Source organism: Charadrius vociferus, unplaced genomic scaffold (genome assembly GCF_000708025.1).
Source record: "Charadrius vociferus isolate BGI_N301 unplaced genomic scaffold, ASM70802v2 scaffold871, whole genome shotgun sequence".
Taxonomy (NCBI): domain Eukaryota; kingdom Metazoa; phylum Chordata; class Aves; order Charadriiformes; family Charadriidae; genus Charadrius; species Charadrius vociferus.
Window position 1 is genome coordinate 691,588 of NW_009646866.1, and position 20,175 is coordinate 711,762.

The following is a 20,175-nucleotide window of genomic DNA, read 5'->3' on the forward strand; positions in this document are numbered from 1 at the left end:
GAAAGAGTGCAGAGACTTAAGCGTTGGTCTGATCTGCTCATGCTGACATTAGCTCTGGAGAAGGCTAAGCCTTGCAAGACCTCTAATTTCAAAAGGCTTGTGGCGATATGCACCCTTTTAAACATGGGCACACATGTGCTCAGTGCACACAACATTGACTGACTATTCCTTTCCGTGCACTCTTCACTGTAGGAAACCAGCAAATTTTTATAAACAGAATTCCTATCTTCTTTTAAGCAGTTTCTTCCTCACCCCATCATGGCCACTCATTGTGATAAGATTTTCCGTTCTTCTTCCTTTCCTTCCGCTCTTTCTGAAGACGTTCTAATTCAGCTTCATACATCATTTCCTGAATCAGGTACTTTTCTCTCCTCATCCGATCTCTCAGATCTTTTGGGAGATCTGGGATTAAGTAGGAAATCAGGTGCTTTATGCAAAAGACAAGGTGCTGTGAAAACAAAAAGGAATGAAAAATGAAAATCTTCAGAAGAAAACAAGTCCTTTCTATATCTTCTGAAAACCCTCTCCTTCCAATTCACAAAAAGATGCTGCGTTAGCCCTAAATCTACTACTAAATTTGAAGAAACCAAACCAGAAAGATTTTTCCCCACAAAAACTCCCACCAAAGTGAGTGGAGTACGGATCTCAGCAAAGGTTAAGAGTGGCTGGGTTCAAATAAAGCCTCAAAACTGTTGTCTGACCTGTGCATTCAACCCCCTGAGGCCATGCTTTGCTGTAAGGTTGTTTGGGCAGGGCCTGGTATTTTAGTGGATTGCGCTGCAGGAAGAGGAGGATCAAATGATACAATGCTTCCCTGTCAGGAGAAAACCCTTGCATCAGTATTGGAAACAATGACTTACCTACACAAAACAAAACATTTTTTCTTATACTGTGTCTCTCATCCAAAGTCATATTGCTGTTTACTAAACATCACAATTAAATACAAGGTAACTGATCCTGTGTCCCTCATGTTTTAGGCATGCCACAGCAAAGCTTGAGGCTGATGGGGGAGGATTGCTTGAGTGTCCTTTTTTGTTTCATCAAAGATGCTGCTTAGAGATTTACTTGCTCCACTTCAGAGGAGGAGCACAGAAACAGAAAAATCCTCCATCTTAAAAAGGACATTCATTCCAGTTTGGAGAAATAAAGGTATTTCTTCTTCTCCAAGCAGAACACTTCCTTTGAAAGCTACTGAGAAGAAAATGTCACGTTTTCCCATTTATTCTTCCCTCATGTGAAATAAACCTGCAATATTTTAATTGCTGGGGTTTTTTGCCAAACCAGAAAAAAAAAAAGAAAACCAGCTTCTTCTGTCAGCATTGTAATTGAATGCTTCGTTTAGCCTGGACAAATAATTCCTTTTGCAGTGATATGAAATACTTGTGTTTGTTTTTGAGAGAGGTCAAGATAGCCAAAATAACCGCACCCACTTCCTCAGTGACAAAAAGGTGTCTGAGTTTGGGTAGTTACTTAATTTATGAAAAAACCTACCTTGAATCACTTAGCTCTTAGTGCAATCTTTTACTGCAATTGCTGTAGTAATCACAATACACCCATTAGTGTTCTCCACAGAGAAAGACAGTCATGGTTTCTGCTGCAATTCCTCTTCCATTTCATAAATATAGTTAAGGAAACAGTTTGCAGTGCCAATAAACAGTGGCCCCTGTTGAGGGAGGCAGCTATGAGCCAGCCTATGGCTTTGGCTGGGGCAAAGCGAAGTCAATTCTCTTGTGCAAGTGTTGGGCAGGCACAAGAAGCTATTCCACAGCTGGTCACAAATTTGGCAGGGCACTGAGACTTCAGCAGGGCTGATTTTTCTTGCCTCAGTTATCTTTGCCCTTATGCCATGCTGCCTTTATGCCAAGTGTGTATCAAGAAGCCAGGCTCTCTTCAATCTTAAAACTGCTTAGGTGGACCTGCCAAGGCCATTCTTGTAGTCGTTTCTGGAGACAGACACACTTGCTCTCAGTACCGACAGCTCAAGAAACAAAGAAGAGATCAAGCCCAGCAGGCCTCTACCATTTTTTTTCTTTGTTTCCCCTAATTTTTCCTTGAGTGTGGCAGAGATGATGGAAGAGCCAATTTCCTTAGGACCAACCCCTAATGAGTTACCCCAGTGTGGAGGAAGGAGAGCCCAACCTGCAGTGCCATATTCCCCCTTTGTTGTGAAGAGCTGAAAATGACAGTCAGGGGGAATTCACTGCAGACCTTGGGCTTCTGCTGAGCCACCAAGACATCCCTATGCAAGAAATAATCTAGAAAATGTTTCCCCTTCACCTTTCCTCTAATTCAAATACTTCTGTGATTCAAAGAGGCGCTTGGAAAGCCCAGTTCAGATTGAATTTACACAGTACCATGAGTCAGAAATGCAGTATGTACTCATGAACATTATGCCAATAACTTATAGTGATTAGAGCTTCAATATCTGTGTTGGATGTTTTGTTGCTATGATTTCAGAGCAGAGGATTGAGTAAAGAGTTTTTAAAAATCGCTTGTTCCCTGTTCAGCTTCTTCATAGTGTAAAAGGCATTTCAGACTGCTTGTGCTGGAGAGATGCTGAGCCCCTGGTTTCTGGCAGGGATATTCAAGCACCTGAAATTCAAGCATTAAGAGCTGCATTTTGTTTTGTAAATGATCTCATTCTATTTATCTACCCTCCCATCTCTCTTTTTCAAAATCAACATGGGAATACCAGTCATGTGAAGCTGGTATTATCTTCTCTGGTTTGTCTTGAAGATTTCTGAGATACTGACAATAAGTACTAATATTATGAACATCGGCAAAGGTATTAAATCCTTTTCATCATCATCATCTTTGTGATGCTAATCATTGTGGGGAAATGAATGGTACCAAAAAAAAATAGAGAAAAAAGCTAGACATGTAAGTACTGTAACTTAAACTGTCTTCATTTTTCAGTTGTTCAGATTTCATCTTCTCTTCTCCTGTTCCTTCACCCCTTCCTCACACACTAGTTAACGTGTGGCTTCCCAGCTTAGCCAGGATACGAATGCCAAAACTCAGAAAGTAAATAAAAGCTTCATTTACTTCCCCTCTTTGCAAGTCACTGTTACAGCTTTCAACATGTGACATTCCACTTTTTGTTAAAACCTAAATACCGGTGACTGTTCAGAAAACAGAACTGAGAATGCAAAGTACAATATAAACAGCAGAAACTAACACAAAAATCTCAACAGCTGCCATCATAGATCAGCCCAATGAAAAAGCTTCAAAGGGAAATTTGTTTCATTTTGGTTTTTTTGTTGGAGCGGAGAAACAAACACGCTTGCCACCTGAATGGTCACTGACCTCAAATACAATAATAAAAGCCAACCGTGCTGCTAAGACGTGCCAGAACTGCAGCGTGTAACCATAGGGCACCGGGGAGTGAGGAGGATCTCGATAGTCCCTGTACCTGAAAGACAAGCAGAGTGTGGTAGTTAGCAAGCTCCTGCCCTGCTGCCTGGGGGGAAGGCAAAACCAAAACCCGGCTGCTCTTGATCATTGCATTTTCTGCACCAAAATGATCTCAGTTCAGACTGTACAAGTTACCACAACCCTGCTTGCTTCTTAGGCTTGGGCCACGCTAGTGTATTATTTCAGATCAGGGGCATGCTTCTGAAGCAAGTGTCCTCATCACCTCTACTTCATCACCTCAACAGGATTATTAAAAAAAAAAAAAAAAAAACCACGACAAAAAAAGCACAAAAGCTCTGGGGTTTGGCCACAAAAAGACATTAAAGTCTTGTCATGATGAAGACCACTTAAATAAATTAACTAAAGCCACAGAGCAAATGTTTTACCTTACACTCTTGTTTGGTATCGTGAGGCAGAGACATGCAATACATCAAACACAGCAATCAAAACATTGAGACTTTTGCAATCTAACACCAGTGAGGAAAGATGCTGCCCAAACTGAGGCCAGATTTCCCTGCTCTGAATAATTTATAAGCATGCTCAGACTAATTAGAGTAATATTCTTCGGAGCATGCTCAGTAAATGTCAAGTTCAGGCAGCAACAGGAGGATAGGAATCTCCTGGTTTAGGTGCATTTCAAACTTCTCTGCTTAGTCTCTTCTCCTGACAATGACTTCTCCTGTCTTAAAGAAAATTTCTGAAAGGCACAGTCAGGAACCATGCTTTGGTTCCCACAAATGGGTTTGCTTTCAGATGAAACCTAATGGTAAGATGCACTCCAGGAGTGCACTTCACGCTCCAGCTGCTAACGGAAATCCATTGCAAAGCACCAGGCCAGTGCCTGTATGAAGTGAAACTGCTGAAGCAAATACAGAGGATGTTGGGTGCTCGGCACCAGCGGTTTGACCCTACAGCAGCTCCCTTGGCAGCGCAATATGTGCCTTGCTAACCTCTTCCGAACATGGAGCAGGGTGGGATGCTCTGCTGTTCTTAGGGCCACTTTCTTCCCACTACAAGTTAATTTTAAACCCATAAATGTCCCCAATTTTGTGAGCCTGACAGCCCTCCCAAAATCCATATAAAACTACCTCATGGGCTCCATCTGGCCCTTGGTCAATTAGTTGGCCATCCCTGGTGTAAAGCATGACTCATCTTCACTTTAGTGGAGCCAGAACTGCACCTCTCGCTATACCAACAGGACAAGGGCTGTGTAGGAAAGGGATCTCATCTCACAGAATGTTTATTTAAAGACTTTAGGTCTCAATAAAGTAACTAGAGATATCTATTGGGAAAGCTGGATCCAGGAAGACTCCAAAACTACATTAACAAATCACGAATCTGTTGAATTCACACATTCTGGAGTCCATTTCTGCTAGCAGCATGTCAATCCCAAAATACTATTGCAGAAACTTAATTCAAAAGTAGTGTAAAAGTGGTTTCTCCTTAATCTGTTTCCTAGATGGGACAGAAAACCCATTATAAAAAATACTGAAAATACCATAGTATGTAACACACTTAAGCTTGATCTCTAATTTAGTTTTAAGCAACTAGAGAAAACTCAGATGAGCAAAAGAAATAAACAGTTACTTAATCTCTATGATAACCTGTGTTTCTCCCTGAAGGTTCACCTTCTTCCATTGCAGAGGATACTACACAAAATGAAATAAACTGTGTCTTGACACCTTAGGCAGCAACAAACCTCTCTTAAATCGCTGTATCTCTAGTGCAAGTTCTTAAAGCTGTGGTGATCTTCCCTTCTGCAAGCAGCACGCTGACTTCATAGTTTAGGATGTTTTACAATATCTCAAGCATCCTGAAAACAGAAGTCCCCGGACCAAGTCCCAAGTCAGCAGAATATGCACTACACATAGAAATGGGGAAACCTTTTGTAAACAACCAGAATAGCATGGGACCATCTGGGTTCCAGACGAACAGAAGTTAACTGAATATGGCCACTGTTTTTTGTTCAGACTGCCTTCTTGGAAAAATGCCTACACTATTGCACAGTAGAACATAATATTTCCTTACCTCACTATCGATATCTGGCTTGAAGTGCAATTAAAATGACTGATGTTTTAGCAGAATTCAGGTGGGTTAAGCAGCTGATAAACTCAGCTAAAGAAAGTTAGATGTTCATTTTCTTTCAAGGGTAGATATGCATAACAATTCAGTGTCCCCTGAAAGAACAGATTTATCTTCTGGAGATTTATGGCACCAATTTTAATAGCGTTCTGTTTATGGGGTGTTGAGGGGACAACTTTTTTTATTGATGGGATTTCCACCATCGGCTTTAAGTAGCAGCATCCTCATGCTTGAAGTTGGGGAAGAAAGGAATTAAAGAGAATGACCAGAATTACAAAACATTATTAAATGGTGCTATGACAAACAATGTGGAATGGAGTATTCTCAAAGTGGTTCTGGTCCACAGAAAATGTTATCTATGGATTCAACATTGGGATGTTCTTTCTGCCAAATAAGTTGCAACAGTCTTAAATATCAGGTAGTTAAATGAAAGCATTAATGCCAACCCCCCAGTTCATTGTGCTATACCACTCAAACTTCTTCTTTCTAATAAAAGTGCCACAATATCACAAAGTATCACTGAATTTTGCAGTATTACAGAGTATCTCTTGTTCTTTAGGGACTCATGAAAGGGTATTTTAATTCTTTGCAGTGAAAAATGCTGGGATTAAGTGTATCTGCAGCTACCAGAACTCATGCTTGTAAACCAATGTTGCAATAAAAAATCGTAACTGTATTTGGTTTTTGATATTTTTGTTTGGGACCCCATTTAAGACTTTTATGTAGATTCCTGATTCTTTGGACCATCAAAATCAATCAGGTGCAAATCTATCATTACAGACTAGTCTCAGAGTGCTATTTCTCCGGTCTGTTGGCTGAGGACAAAGACATACAGATAATTAACTGCTCACTTTATTTTGATTCAAACCACACGGATGTGATCATTACTAATAATTACACCTGTAAGCAACCATATAAACTTATTAACCATTCAGCAATGAGGAAGTGCTGGATTTGAGGTTTCGTAAAGATAGCTTAGGACAGACCCCGTTTATGCCTGGCAGACCTGTGAAATAATTCAGTGTGGTCACTCCTGTGCAACCTTGACTTCCCTGTGCACGTCCTATGATATAAACTGATTACAGTTTCATCTCACTAGGTACCAAAGTAATCAGTCACCTATTATTGGCCCTTTGATACCATATTTCTCCATGATGGTTGTGCCTGATTCAAGCCATGGCACCATAGAAACCCTGCAGTAGGAACGCCTGCCAGATATCCACTTCTTGCCTTCTCCTGAATCGAAGGAAGGAATCATGCAGGTAACAGCCAAGCAGTACCATGAGCATGTCCCTGAATAGCACAGTTAATTCTTTCCATTACTGTTTTTTTAAGTTCTGAAAATTAGTTCCAACCCCAAATTTATCATGATGCTTCTCCCTTGCAATGTCTTAAAGCAGAGAGGTACTTGACCAGATACTTACCTGCAATATTTTAATGGTGAACCAGAGAATTCACTTCCATTTGATGTTGGCTCTGAACGGTTTTCAAAGTCAGACACCAGAAATACTGATAAACTGGCATTAACATAGCCAACCATACACCTAGAGGGGAAAAAATCCTGTAGTCAGGACACAGCAAGGTTTTTCCATTAACTGTTGTACCCAAAAGGATGTTCTCTGGGTTTCATGAAATCCATGGTATAACTGTGATGCTTATTAATATTTGAAAGAGACATTGAGGCAATATAAAAGAAATGCTCAAGTAGGTCAGATGGACAATAAAAGAGAAGCAATGGTAGACTTCTATGGGAGAAGAAATGGTGAAGACTGGGACTGGTTACTTTTGAATAGAAAAGTCACCTAAAAGGTGACACATTAGAGGCAAAGAAAATAATGAGTAGCAGTAGGAAGATAATCACAATATTCCCGCTGTTACCCTCATGGTACTAGCACAAAGGGACATTAAATCAGATGGAAAGGAAATAGACTTAAAACAGCTTTTTACAAAATGTCCAGTTAATCAGAGGAACTCAGTACTAAAAGATCCCAGGGTGGCTGAGCACTGGGAGGGTCAAGTAGAGTTTGGAGAACTTTGAGTAAGAGAACATAGGTCACCTGACAAAGGGCTGTGGGAGTCACCAGAAGCTCATGTTTGGTGTTAATAAAGCTGAGGAGAGATATGATAAGTGTATTTTTCTGTTCATTCTGCATTGCCCAAGCACAGTCTTGGCACACTGCTCACCTTGGTGCAGAGTATAATGCACAGTAAGGGTTAGGTTTATGTTTTTGGTTTGTTTTGGTTTGGTTTTTTTTTTTTTTAATTATGGATTTTACAGTCTTTGAGAAATTACATTTAAACACCATCTGGCTTTGTCTCAAAATCTCCATACTGATTGGATTTGGAACTTAATTTAATTACAATACTTTTCTAGTATCACTGGGTGTCATATGGATCTAATAGCTGCAGATGTTTTTTGAAAGAAAGAAGCACTGCTCTCATTTAAGTTGCTCAATAGCAGATGTTCTTGACTCCTTAATTTGAGAAAATTAAATATTCCTGTGGATTTTTTAATAGCTTCCTGCTTTTGTAATAGTACTTATTAATAACAATATCCAGAGTGCTGACATAGACAGTTTTTATCCGAGTTGCTCCTTCAAAGGATTACTATCTGATGGTTTCATCGAGAGGTTCACTTAGAAAAGCAGCAGAAGTGTGAAAACGCTGTACAAGAGATTTGTGTAAAGATGATGACCTTCCTCTGTGAGTCAAGCTACTTCCCCTATACAGAATGAGTTTCAAAGCCAGTGAGTCATACTCGAGTCTTCAGAAAAATAAGATTTCTAAAGGTGGTGTTTTTTCATGCACAGTGGTCCTGAGAAAATCAGTAGCAAGGAAAGTTGCTGAGAGTGCCTCAATGTCCTATAGATCTTCACAATGGCACAAGCAGAGGCACGGGCTCAAGAGCGACTTGCGCCGGACCAAACACTCTACCTGCGAAGGGACTTCACCTCTTTGTGAAAATAAATGGAACATTTCCCCTGGCACCGACTAAAATGCCAAACTTCTTGCACGACAGCAAGTTAGCAGCACTGCTAATCGGGAGCTGCCATACCAGCGTCTCTTCTTCTGTCAGTATGATTAAACAGTATTGACAACCAAAAGATGGCAAAAAAGCAGCAACAGAAGAACTCGCTTTCTGTAGCAGGGAAGAAAAAATCAATCTGCCATATGTCTAATAGCAGAACGTAAGCTCTCTGTCACTGTCTACTGTTTAGCTTGGGTTTCTTTGAACAGTAGGGTCCTTGCTAATGGAGCTGCCGGGAGATCATTTGCAAACTGTGTCTATTTGTGTTCAGCTGGATTTAATGACCTTCCCTGGGTCCAACAGCCTAGATTTTACAAGTTGCCACGTAGCAGCTATACTCATACTTGCTGGTAGTGTGCACAGGCTACTATAATCTCAGTGTTTAGCAACACTGAAAGAAAATCCACTTAGGCAGCAGGGGATTCAGTTCACAAATATCTCCTGAAAGATTTAATCTAAGGACTCTAGTTTTAGAAGAAAAACAATTTACTTTGCTCTGTAAGTGTATCTTGATTTATTAGTTGGGAATTGCTTCCTCTTGTTAGACACTACTTTTTTGAGCAATACACGCTGAATGCTACATCAGGAATAAAAGCCTAGTGAATAAGTTTAAAATGCTCATTAAATTCATAACTGATAAATACCAGCGTCGCTTCAGAATGAAAAGAGGGTTACATCCATGTACACCAGCTGGGAAGTGCAGCTTGTGAAGCATACTCTCCTAGACACCAAATCTCTGTAACAGCTCTGCCATGTTTTCCAGGAATTAACGTCATAAATGATAGTCACTCAGCAGCCCATTCTGTGAATATGCAAAGCATCAATATCTATGGCTGATATCTGTTACCTAAGCACAAGCAATGAATTTGGGTCAGTGGAATCAGAACATACACAGACAGTACTACTGTATCTATTCAAGTAGTAAGTTATTTTCATGTGCATCTGTTTTCCCAAATAAAAGCTTACTTTTGTCCAGCTTCTCCTTGGCCAGCACAAGGTCCGTATTTGTAAGCATAAACAAGGCGAGGGATGAAATCTGATGTCACAGCTATAACAAATGCATTTGTGATAACAGAAAGAATTCCAATGCCTTCCAGGATCCCGTACCAGATTCCTGTTCAACAATGAGAGTATGTTAGCTCCAGGAAAAACAAGAACCAAAGTTCCCAGGAAAAACAAGAACCGAAGTGCCTGAGATACTGCATGTTCTGAAGCAGTTGTCCCCACCACCTAAGGTTTTTTTTACGTAGTTTCTATCCAGGAGTTACTGAGCAAAAATAATTTCTCTTATTGAACAGCAGGACCTCAGTGGATCAGATTTCTGTTCCCACTGGGTGGTAATTTGGTTTATCTGCAAATAATCTCAAGGAAGCTGCAAAAATGCTCATGGAGGCCTTGGCTTCTCCAAGCCACCTAACCATGTTGGCAGTTTTAAGCAAGGCTGTAAGCCTCCCTGCTTGTGATGATGGCCATCCAGCCTTTGAGGAAGGTCTGCCAGGACAGCCATGAATATATGCGATCCATGATTTGTCTTTCACAGGGGCCTCGTGTGTAACTTGTGCACAGCTGGTCAGCATGTACCTATCGGCATCAAAATCTTCATGACGTGCTAATGCTGTACAGTGGCACACAGTCCCTAGGCATCACCTGAGCTTTTTGGCCCATCCTCAACCATCTGACAGACCTTGTGGTACAGGCACACAGCAACTCGGGTCATGAGGACCATCACTGAGAACTACCCCAAAGGAAGGTTAGACATACCCCTTGATTTTAATGAGGCATCAAGCTGTCCCTGAACACTTTGCTGAATAGGGATTGAATGCAACTTATTTTGAGAAATCACATCTGAATCAGCCTGAAAAAAAAAAAATATTTTTCTCTGCTTTTATTATTTATGTTATGTAACTGGTTTTTCAGGAAATATGTCTGCAGTGTATGTTGTGTACTGGCTGATGTCCAGGCTTGTACCTAAACTCATAGATCCACACTGTTCACATACAAAGCTTTACTCAGGCACAAGACTTTAGGTATATGGTGGACCATTCTGAGAACACAAAGCCTGGGCTTCTGCTATTTCATGGTGTGGGCTACTGTTTTTTGCAATGCAGATGGGCAGCGATATATCCTATTTACCCCTCCAAAGACACCAGGGATTCAGCGTTGGGTAGATGACTTTGTTTTACAGAGTCCTTCCTAAAGGTGTTCTGCTTTTGCACACTGCAAGGACAGAAGAGATTTATAGTCAAAATATGTTCAGAGAGCCCTTGCAGTAGTGTGTGGCTGGGTGACCTCAAAGTTATGTGAGCCCTCTGTTTAGCAACGTAGGTGTGCCTCACCGAGAGCAAGTCATCTCTCGGGATCTAGACCCACCCCATCTGACCCACCAGGGACACAGTGGGCATAGGCACTGAATCACAGGGGAGCTTGGTTTTGGCCAGGTAAATAGAAAACACAGAAGCTCGCTTACAGGATGGTGGCTGCTTTAACTTGACTTTGATGTTTCAGCTGCTCTGTCTGGTTATTATATTCAAACTGAGCAGCTGCATGTGTTCACACAGTTTGTCTGCCACAAGGAAAAACCTGCAGAGAACACTGATCACTTCATTAAAACATGTTGGCTGTTAAGTCACCCAGAAAATCATTAAAAGACATTTTCCAATACAGACTATTAATTGCATAAATAGATCAGCATCAGATACTTGAAGTTTTTTGGAAAAATCAAGTTGTGTGTTGTTAATGGGGAAGATGACTGAAAATACTCTAATCTGCTCTTACTTGAAGTGTTTGGTGCTTTGCCTTAAAAATAACACACACACATACAACAAACACACATACAAAAAGCTCACCTATATCTTTGGCTCTTGAAGCTAAAGGTCTTCTCCACTGGGTAACAAATTTGTATGCATCAAGCCGAATTTCAATAATATTGTTAAGTAAGGCCAGAAGTGGTGCCAGTGGAAAAGCTGCCACAAAAATGGTTGTGAACCCAAACTGAAGAACTAGGGGAAAAAAGGAAAGGTCACAGTGTAACTGTTAAGATCTAATCCCAAGTTCTAAGATACCAAATAATATATGCATACAAACATTATGTATAAATATACAAACATTTCTTATTATGCCATACCATACAATATTCTAGTGACACTTGTACAGTGATTCCTTGCCAGAAGTTCAGAGCAAGGATGACAAGAACAAACGCACCTCTGTCCCGGGGTGGGCAGCAACATCTAGATTTTGTAATTGGAGTGAAGTTTGGAGGTGGGAAAACTGTGCTTTTAGAAAGGGACATTTTGATTCCAGCATCAACTAGGATTGCTCAATACCTGCAAAGATTAGGGCTGAATACATTCCTTTTGATAGTACAGATAGGCAGCAGTTTGAAATTTTGCATTAAGCTTCTAGCAGGTTTTCAGACTGCTAAATTTGAAATGAGTTGTGTGAGGGAGAAAAGAAAAAAACCAATCATGACCTACACAGTTCAGTCACATAGGGCAAAACTTCTTGTTCTTTAATATTTCTTTGAGCAGTTATCCTCCCCTCTCCTCTGAATAGAGCAATACCTTTTGGCAGCAAGCTACTTCGTAAATGTGAGGTACTAAATCACGGTGAATTTTAAACACAAACAAGCATACAGGTCTGTGACACATAGTTTAAAAATAAAAGCCCAAGGGAAGTTTCTTTAGTAAATAACAGCAAACTTCTTCACAAATGTATACAGGTGAAGAGGTGGGCTCTGGTTTAGAAAACAACCTTCCCCAGACAAAGCCAGAATGAGAAGTGTTTCATAGATGCAAGATTAGCAAACCAGCAGCAGTGTGGTTAGCCACATCGGTTTGATTTGGTTCTTACAAACTCACTTCTATTTCTCATCTGACCTATGAGAATGAAAACCACCTTGCAGCCACTTTAGCTTCATGCAGCGAGAGTTAAAAGAATACACCGGCCCACAACAACAAAACCCAACAACATTAAAATCTAGTGAAAGAGAGACAACTAAGGTCAGTGCCATACTCATTTCTAGGTATTCATCAAAGAGTCCATAAGCATTCATAGGTTGCAGATTGTAGTCCTTTTCCCACTGTGGGAAGCTTGTTTTTCTCTGTGTGCCATACTCTTGTCGTAGTTTTCTCCTGGTCCACCAGTTTTGAATCAGCCTACGTTTTCAAATAAATTAAAGAAACAAGGTAAATAATATTATTAGCTATTTATCACAGAACTGGAAGAGGCTAAGCATGCACAACACACCTGGCAGAATAAATTTCCCAATGCACAGGAAAATAGAGCGTTAGTAATACACGTGGCTGATGACACAGTGTAATAGGTATGAAAACAGGCACAGCTGATGGGCTGTAATTCAGGCCTAGATGTGTTTAAAATAGAAGATGGATTTTGACCTCTTTTCCTTACTTATTTGCCTTCTTTTACCCTACACAGAATGGCAAATCACTTCAGGGTCTGTTTATATGGCAGAATGCAATGCTGTCTGGAGACAGTTGAGCTCTAATTAAGAAATCAGTAAATAGAGTGTTAATGTCCCCTGTGTGTGAGGTAGCACCTCTACACAGCTCTACAGTGCACAGGGGTAACAGCCCCCAGGCAGTCCTGGAAGGGAAAAAGCAACCTTGAATGGTGCCTGCTGCCAAACACTCAGAGGAACAAAGGGCAGACAGAAATATGTGGACTACTGACAGGACGTGATGGCCAAGAAACGGATGGCTGACATAAGAGCTATCTCCTTCTCATGAAGTGGGAGAGCTGTACCAGAATTCAAAGGGAACATATTGTTCCCTAAGAAAAACACGTGTAGGGGCACCGTGGGAGGCACTGAGTCAGAAGGGAAATGAGTCCTTACATCGCAAATAAACACCTTTGCTCCTGCGGGTCAGGGAGTTGCACTGGTTTGGCCAACAAAGGACACAAGTTATAGTTAGCATAGAAAGCAAAAACCGGCCAATTGCATATTTTCCTAAAGCTTAGCCATGATTTTTCCATTCAGTAAAATTCAGAGAGGTGTCTTTTTCTGATTTATATGCGAGCAAAATGTGAGCAATACAATGTAATGTGGTTTTAATATGGAAGTACGTTCTTCCTCCAAGAAAAACATCAACTTGAAATTGCAGTTTCACACCTCCAAATGAAGCAATACTCTATAATTTGTTTCTTAGTTATTGCAAAAGTATCTAAGCAGGAGAGGAGAAGAGACGCACACTTTCAGAGGTTTCAAGGTGGTGTTTTTATGAAGCCGAAGCACCACTCCAACATGCCAATATTGGTATTAAAACTGTAACCACTACACAAGCAATGTTCTAACACACACCCTGGGGCCTCTCTTTGATATCTTGGAAACCTAGTTTTTAAGTCTCAGGCAGAAATTTCAGCAGACAAGCCAACACCACACGTATCAGTGAGAGATGTGACAGCAGGCACTGGGGTTCCTGTCACCAAGGAACACCTGGTGGCATTTCTGACTTGCCCTGCATGTTCTGCAGTCCCTGTGAGAGCACATGCCTGCACCAGAGCTGGGCTGCCACCCTGAAATGGTGCAAACAACCACTCTCCAAAACAGGATACTGGTGCGCCTCTTCTAGGGCTCTCTTACAGGGAAATATTCTCTGCTATCAGCTTTGGCAGTGCGCAGTGCTGGCTCTGTCTGCGGCTTGGCAGGCAGTAGCCAGCACATGGGAGGTGATGTTCTACTACAGACTACAGGATTGCCTCCAAATCCTCTGGCCACCCACATGGTATTGGCTCCGATCATGCTCTTAGCAGAAATGATAATTTATTTATTTTTTTTTCCACACAAAAAGAAAATGCACTTGCCTGCAGCATTTAAGGCCCAGAAGGTGGATTGAAAGGTCTGGAGTGCAAATACATCTCTCATCAGAATAAGTTGAAGCACCTCACATTGTTGTGACTGCGTGTTTTGTGTTGTGATATTTGTTGTGACTCTAAAACGAAGACACTGACTTCACCTGAAGCAATTTATTCCTATTAAATCACCTGTTCTTAAACAATCTCGTCCTATCTCCTTCAGTCACCTTCTTTAATCCCCCTCTGTGCTCTTTATTAGGTTTTGAAATCCCTATTAATAAGTAGCTGAAGGATCTAATGAAAACTGACAAAAGAGGCAGGGAGTGAAAAGAGAAGGATCGATACTGCTGCTGTCGTTCCCTCCTCCCTACCCTGGCTAATTCCTCCAGCCCCAACAGCTGCAAAATCCTGGTGAGCAGTGCCAGGCGCAAACCCGGGAAGACGGAGGGATAGCGAGCTTTGAGAACCTTGATTGCCAATTCCTCGGTGCATTTAAATCATTTACTCTGCTCTCATTACAGCTAGATGTGATGAGCACTGAGGCTGCCTGAAATCACTGCTGTGACACGTATCTGCAGTTCAGGGACCGAACTCTGCGCTCGCTCTGCTGTGGATCCTGCAGCGAAGCAAATCCCTCTGAACTTGGCAAGGGCAAACTTTCTGACAATGTCAGCTCTCTCATATATTTTTACACTTACTAATTTCCCTTGATGACCTGCCACACTGTCTCTAGCATCAACTGCGAATATTAATCATATTAAACATGCTCATTAAATACTCATCAATAAGAAATGAACCAATAGGAAATGAACAATCATCAACCTTTTTAGCTGCGGCACAGCTCCATAACACCCTGAAGATCACCAGGGAACTTGCCCATATACCAGTCAGTACATTTTTCTATCTCTGAGACTGTATATGCCAGCAGTGCATTTTTTCCAGATCATACCTGCCCTTTCAGGCATCTTTTATCACCCAGCAAGGAGAAATCCAATTTAGAACTTACTGGCATAGCTAAAAAATGATACATATAATATTTCCTGTGTAAGGAATACAGCGGTCCTGCAGTTATTTTCTGGGAGTTTTTACGCTGAATACAATTTCATGAAATCAAGTACTACAAATATAATATTTATTTGTTAATATTTATATTAAATTTTCACTTTTGCAAACTATGTCCAATGTGAAAAAACCCTCAAACGCCATCTATTTCTACATGTCTGGAAATCTATATTAAGAGTTTTGTATCGTAGGGGGGATTTGCTATTGTAATGACTACTGTATCTTGCTTTTATGTAACAGGTCATAAGGAAAGCATGAACTCAGTACTCTTCTGTGACTTAAGGAAGCATAGGCAATATATATACTTACGGGTAGCCCAATTCCATGAAATTATTCCAGGTCTGCTTTAGCACCATTATAATACCCATTTGCATACAGAGATCAATAAGGCATCCACTAGGGTGGCACTACAGAAAAAAAAGAAATAAAAGGTTAAACAGAAATAACACTGAGTTTTAAAGCATTTCTTAAAGACTTGAAATGGATATTAGATACTTAAAGGAAATTAAATGCCATTCTCTCTTCTTTTTTTTTTTTTTTTTCCTTCAAATATAAACTTATGGGAGCATATGAGACTGTACTGCTTTTAAGCCTATCATCTAATTCTTTGCAGAGGTCAGAATCAGGTGAAACTGATGCAGTTTTCACATTAGAGCTTCTAATAAGTTGTGTAACTGCGGGTGGGAGAGAGGCAAAGGCTACCAAGTTTCTCCAATGATTTTAATAGTTTTTGGGGAGGTTGGCTGTGCATCAAGTCGAAGAATGAAGACAAAATTCCTCCTGGTTGCACAGGTAAACAGTTTATGCCTAGAGGATAGAACTAATGCTGTTTATTGAGTACTATTTAATGTATATGACTAAGTGAATTATGCAAAGCCATTCTCTTCTTAAAGAACTAAAAATCTCTGTCAAACAACAGTTCCTGGTGTCTCTTGCTGAGTGCTTGTTTGCTTTAGCAGTGGCTCCAGACCTTGAAGAAGTGGAGCTGCTTTTGGGAGACATGCTCAGCTAGTACAAATGTAGGTAATTGCACAATTTTTCATCTAGTATTAGAAGAAACAGAAAAGGACAAAAAACTTTTTGTCCTTAAAGAGCATTTTGCACAATTGGCTTGGCGGATCCAAACAGTAGAGTCCAAGCTGTATTGCTAAATCCTGGGTATTATGGATAAGTCAAACAGATCACTGTTATGGGACTGGAACTATTTCTCTTTAACTTTTAGGGAGGAAAAAATAGTTATGACCTGTAACAAAATGTGATATGAATTTCTTATACATACTGATTTATACAGTGCTCAGAACCTGGGTCCCTGCTGAGATTTCTGTTGACCTCATTCAGCTTCTCTTTAGATTAACAGGGTGGTAGACAATTATTATTTTTTTTTTTAAATTAACTTCTCTGGAATTATTATTAAATCATTATCCTTCCATTTTTAGGAATCAGTCACTTGAGCCATTATAGCCTGAGACAGGTAGGTACAGTATTAATGAAGTAGCAGCGATGTTACTACCACTAATACAGAAATTGTGGTCTGAATAGACACTGGACCAGACTATATCATGTTATTAGATGTCTTACCCATGGCTTCATTCAAGAGACGAAGAAAGGACTATTGGAGGGATATCTGGGCATTATATTCTAAATTATGTTCCTACTAAGACCTAGCACAGATATAGTCAATAAAGCTGAGACTTTTTTTATTAGACATTTCTTTTATTATTAGACTTTTTTTTTTTTTTAACTCTGAGAAAGGCAAAATAGTAGGGACCATTAATAGTAGCACTGACCCAATCTGTAACACCTTGCTGTTGCACTTCCCTTCCAAACCTTGTTCTTTGTTCTTCCCATCTCTGCTCCTGCAACCAAGGTTCTTTCCCTGTTCTCTGATGCCTCTGTGAAATGATTCAGCCCAGTAACTGATCAGAAAGTTAATTCAGCCAGAAAAAAAAAGAATTTCCTGCTGATACAGGGAACTGAATAGGCTCCTCACAGGGTTGGAGAAGCCAGATCCAGTGCAGAGGAAGAGGAATGAGAAAACTTCTGGGGAAAGGCTCAAAGAAAGAGCAGAACTGTCTTCTTTTGGCAGCAGCAATCTGTTAGGTCAGCTCGACCCCTCTGAGACTTTGGAGTGAATTTCTGTCTGCCCATTTATCAATTTTTCTTGCCTGAATGTACAGAATTCACTACTTTAATAGGATGGCTTTTTTATATTATTCTTGGGTTTGGTGTTTTTTGTTTGTTTGGGTTTTTTTTTGCTAGTGTTTGGATGACCTCTGTTAACCAAAATTTTTATGTGTTTGTAAATTCATATTGGTCATGTAAGACCCGCATTTTCTACTTGCCATTTGTCATGTATTTGCAAAGCTGTTTCAGTTTTTCAGCTGCGAAACAGGAAAGAAATCATGGGATTTGAGTGTGCAAATAGCAGCACTGGAAGCTACGTGAGCGATCCAGAAACTGATGCTATTCACCTCCAATAACTGTCAAATGGTTTTTGAATTCTGAATGTATTTGCCAAAAAAATGGGACTGGCCCTTGAGCCACTTGCAAAGCCAATCCCTCATTGCTCTCCAAATATGTTTGGTTTTATAGACATGGAACATTGTGCCAGTAGCTCTTTTGGGAACTTTGTTCAGTTGTTTTGGTCAACTTTCAAATACATTTTATGTGTCTGGATTTTTAAGTTATGAGTTTATTACTTTAGCTCGCTGGTCAGCAGGGCTGAGAGGAGAGGATTTTTTAGAAACAAAAAGTCATTAGATTCATATCTGACTGATTCATATCAAAGACAAAATATTTCCAACATAAAAATGTGAGTAAAGTTTAAACCATTTGACACCACTATCCAAACATGATGCAAATACTGAAACTGCTAGCACTGAAAAGCTCATACATATCAATATGTAGATGTTTTTGTAGGAGATGGTAGAGTGTCAGTAGTGTGGAGTCAGCAACTGAAAACCCAATAACACACTCAAAAATACCTGGACAGAGTTATATGTCTGCCCCTGCTTGCATTCACTGCATCTGTGGGCAGCAGATAAAACAGCGTGTACTTAGCGAACACTCACCTCTTCCAGTCTCCACCGGTTTATCAGCCTTAAGTAGGCACCAGGGTGTCCTGTAAATCTTTAACACAGGAATATACATCAACTATGTTGTATAAGCAGTCTGTTCACAGTAGCAGAAGAAAGCTCACACTGTTGTTTCAATCTAATGTCATCTTACTGTGACTGTTATAAATATAAAAGACATTATGCAGCAAAAAAATACTTTTGGGGGATTCCTGGAATAATTCCCATGGAGGGCTAAGTATATTTTTACTTCCAGGTTTATATCAATACCAAATACTCTGCTGCTGGATATTCAGCATATGCAGAGAAGAGAAAAAATCTGAATAAAACTGTTTATGTCAGTTTGGAAAACGGCTTTCAAATGCCAGTCCATTTCTTTACACCATAATGTGGGCTGTGATATCTGCCTTTCTGTGAAATCTGTGAAAATGTTAGTTTTCATTAGGAAAAGATAATTTTCATACTATTCTCCCATGTTTTCTGCCAAAATGATTCCCACAACTTCCCACATGCAAATAATCCATACTGATGGATTCTTCTAGTCAAGCCTTCTCTACTCAAGGGCTCTTCTGCTTTTAGAGGACTTGTAGAAAGAGACATATAAATATATATATTTTTCATTTTCTGTGGAAAAAACTCAACTGAGAGCTCATAATTCCCTCTTCAAATCATACAATAGAAGAAGCAAAGCATTCAGGCAGTTGGACTAGATGATCATTGCGGTCCCTTCCAACTGAACTATTCTATGCTATTCTACTCTAGTCTATTTTATTCTGAAAGAAAAAGACACAGTGTTATTTATTTACCTGTAAAAATCACGCACATAAAGACAGGGTGAAGTGATCTCCATGTATAGTATTGTGGGATGCACCAGTTCCCAGTAGTGAAATTGTTAAGAGTTAGCATTGAGCCAATATGATGCTTGGAAATGAAAACTGCTTGTCTGTTTCTGGGCTTTTGAAAGGAAAATAAAACTGCAATCTGTCCTGTTGCTAGTATGGAATTTGCATTTTGAGATGTGTGATAATATGGTCCCATTTTGTTTCATTACAGTCAATTTTATTTCTTCTCTCTACTTCATTTTGCACATACAAAGGTGCAGATCTCAATCCTACCTTCCAAGGAAGAATGCTATATAAAAGGTAGAGCTGTTCAGATTGACAAACTGAAAAAGAAACATTTTCAGAGTGAAGCTGTTCTCCCACTCGGATTCAGTACGAGGCTGCTCTGTGAAGAAAGAGAGCACAGTTTGAGAGGTTTAATCAGATTAACAATTCTCTTGGCACAAAGGCTGCAGGCACCTATCAGAAACTGGAATGTATTTGTATATTTGCCTGCTGATTTCAAAATATAAGCTGACAGAAGAAATTATATCCAAAAGCAGCACACAGCAAGCAAGCTTGGAAAGACTCTTAAAAATCTCTTCTGATATCTGAATATGTATATTCCCAGGAGACTGTAAGAAAGTGGTTGAGCTAATGTGTGTATTAAACATCCCTCCTGGATTACTGTGTGTTTTACAGGCTCAGGCTCTTCTCTTGTTTCCTTTTCTGCAACCTACCATAATGACATGGCCAGGAAGCACCCCACTACAAGCCTTTTAGTTAGAGATGTCACACTGAACTGGAGTAAATCCTCCTTGTAATTCTGTTTCATGGATTTTCCTGCCATGCTGGCATCTAAGGACTCTACACAGGTATCAGT

General features: G+C 40.1%; 1 protein-coding gene across 1 annotated transcript in view; it reads right to left on the bottom strand.

The window, feature by feature from the left end:
* Positions 1 to 256: 256 nt before the first annotated feature.
* ANO4 (anoctamin 4) overlaps positions 257 to 20,175 on the bottom strand; it is a 123,818-nt gene continuing 103,899 nt past the window's right edge. The window contains exons 18-26 of the mRNA XM_009894415.1: positions 19,587 to 19,698; positions 18,469 to 18,526; positions 15,707 to 15,804; positions 12,536 to 12,678; positions 11,371 to 11,523; positions 9,491 to 9,638; positions 6,921 to 7,040; positions 3,307 to 3,412; positions 257 to 448 (exon numbers count right to left, since the gene is read on the bottom strand). Coding sequence (XP_009892717.1) covers positions 257 to 448; positions 3,307 to 3,412; positions 6,921 to 7,040; positions 9,491 to 9,638; positions 11,371 to 11,523; positions 12,536 to 12,678; positions 15,707 to 15,804; positions 18,469 to 18,526; positions 19,587 to 19,698 — 1,130 coding nt within the window. The remainder of the gene's footprint in view (positions 449 to 3,306; positions 3,413 to 6,920; positions 7,041 to 9,490; positions 9,639 to 11,370; positions 11,524 to 12,535; positions 12,679 to 15,706; positions 15,805 to 18,468; positions 18,527 to 19,586; positions 19,699 to 20,175) is intronic.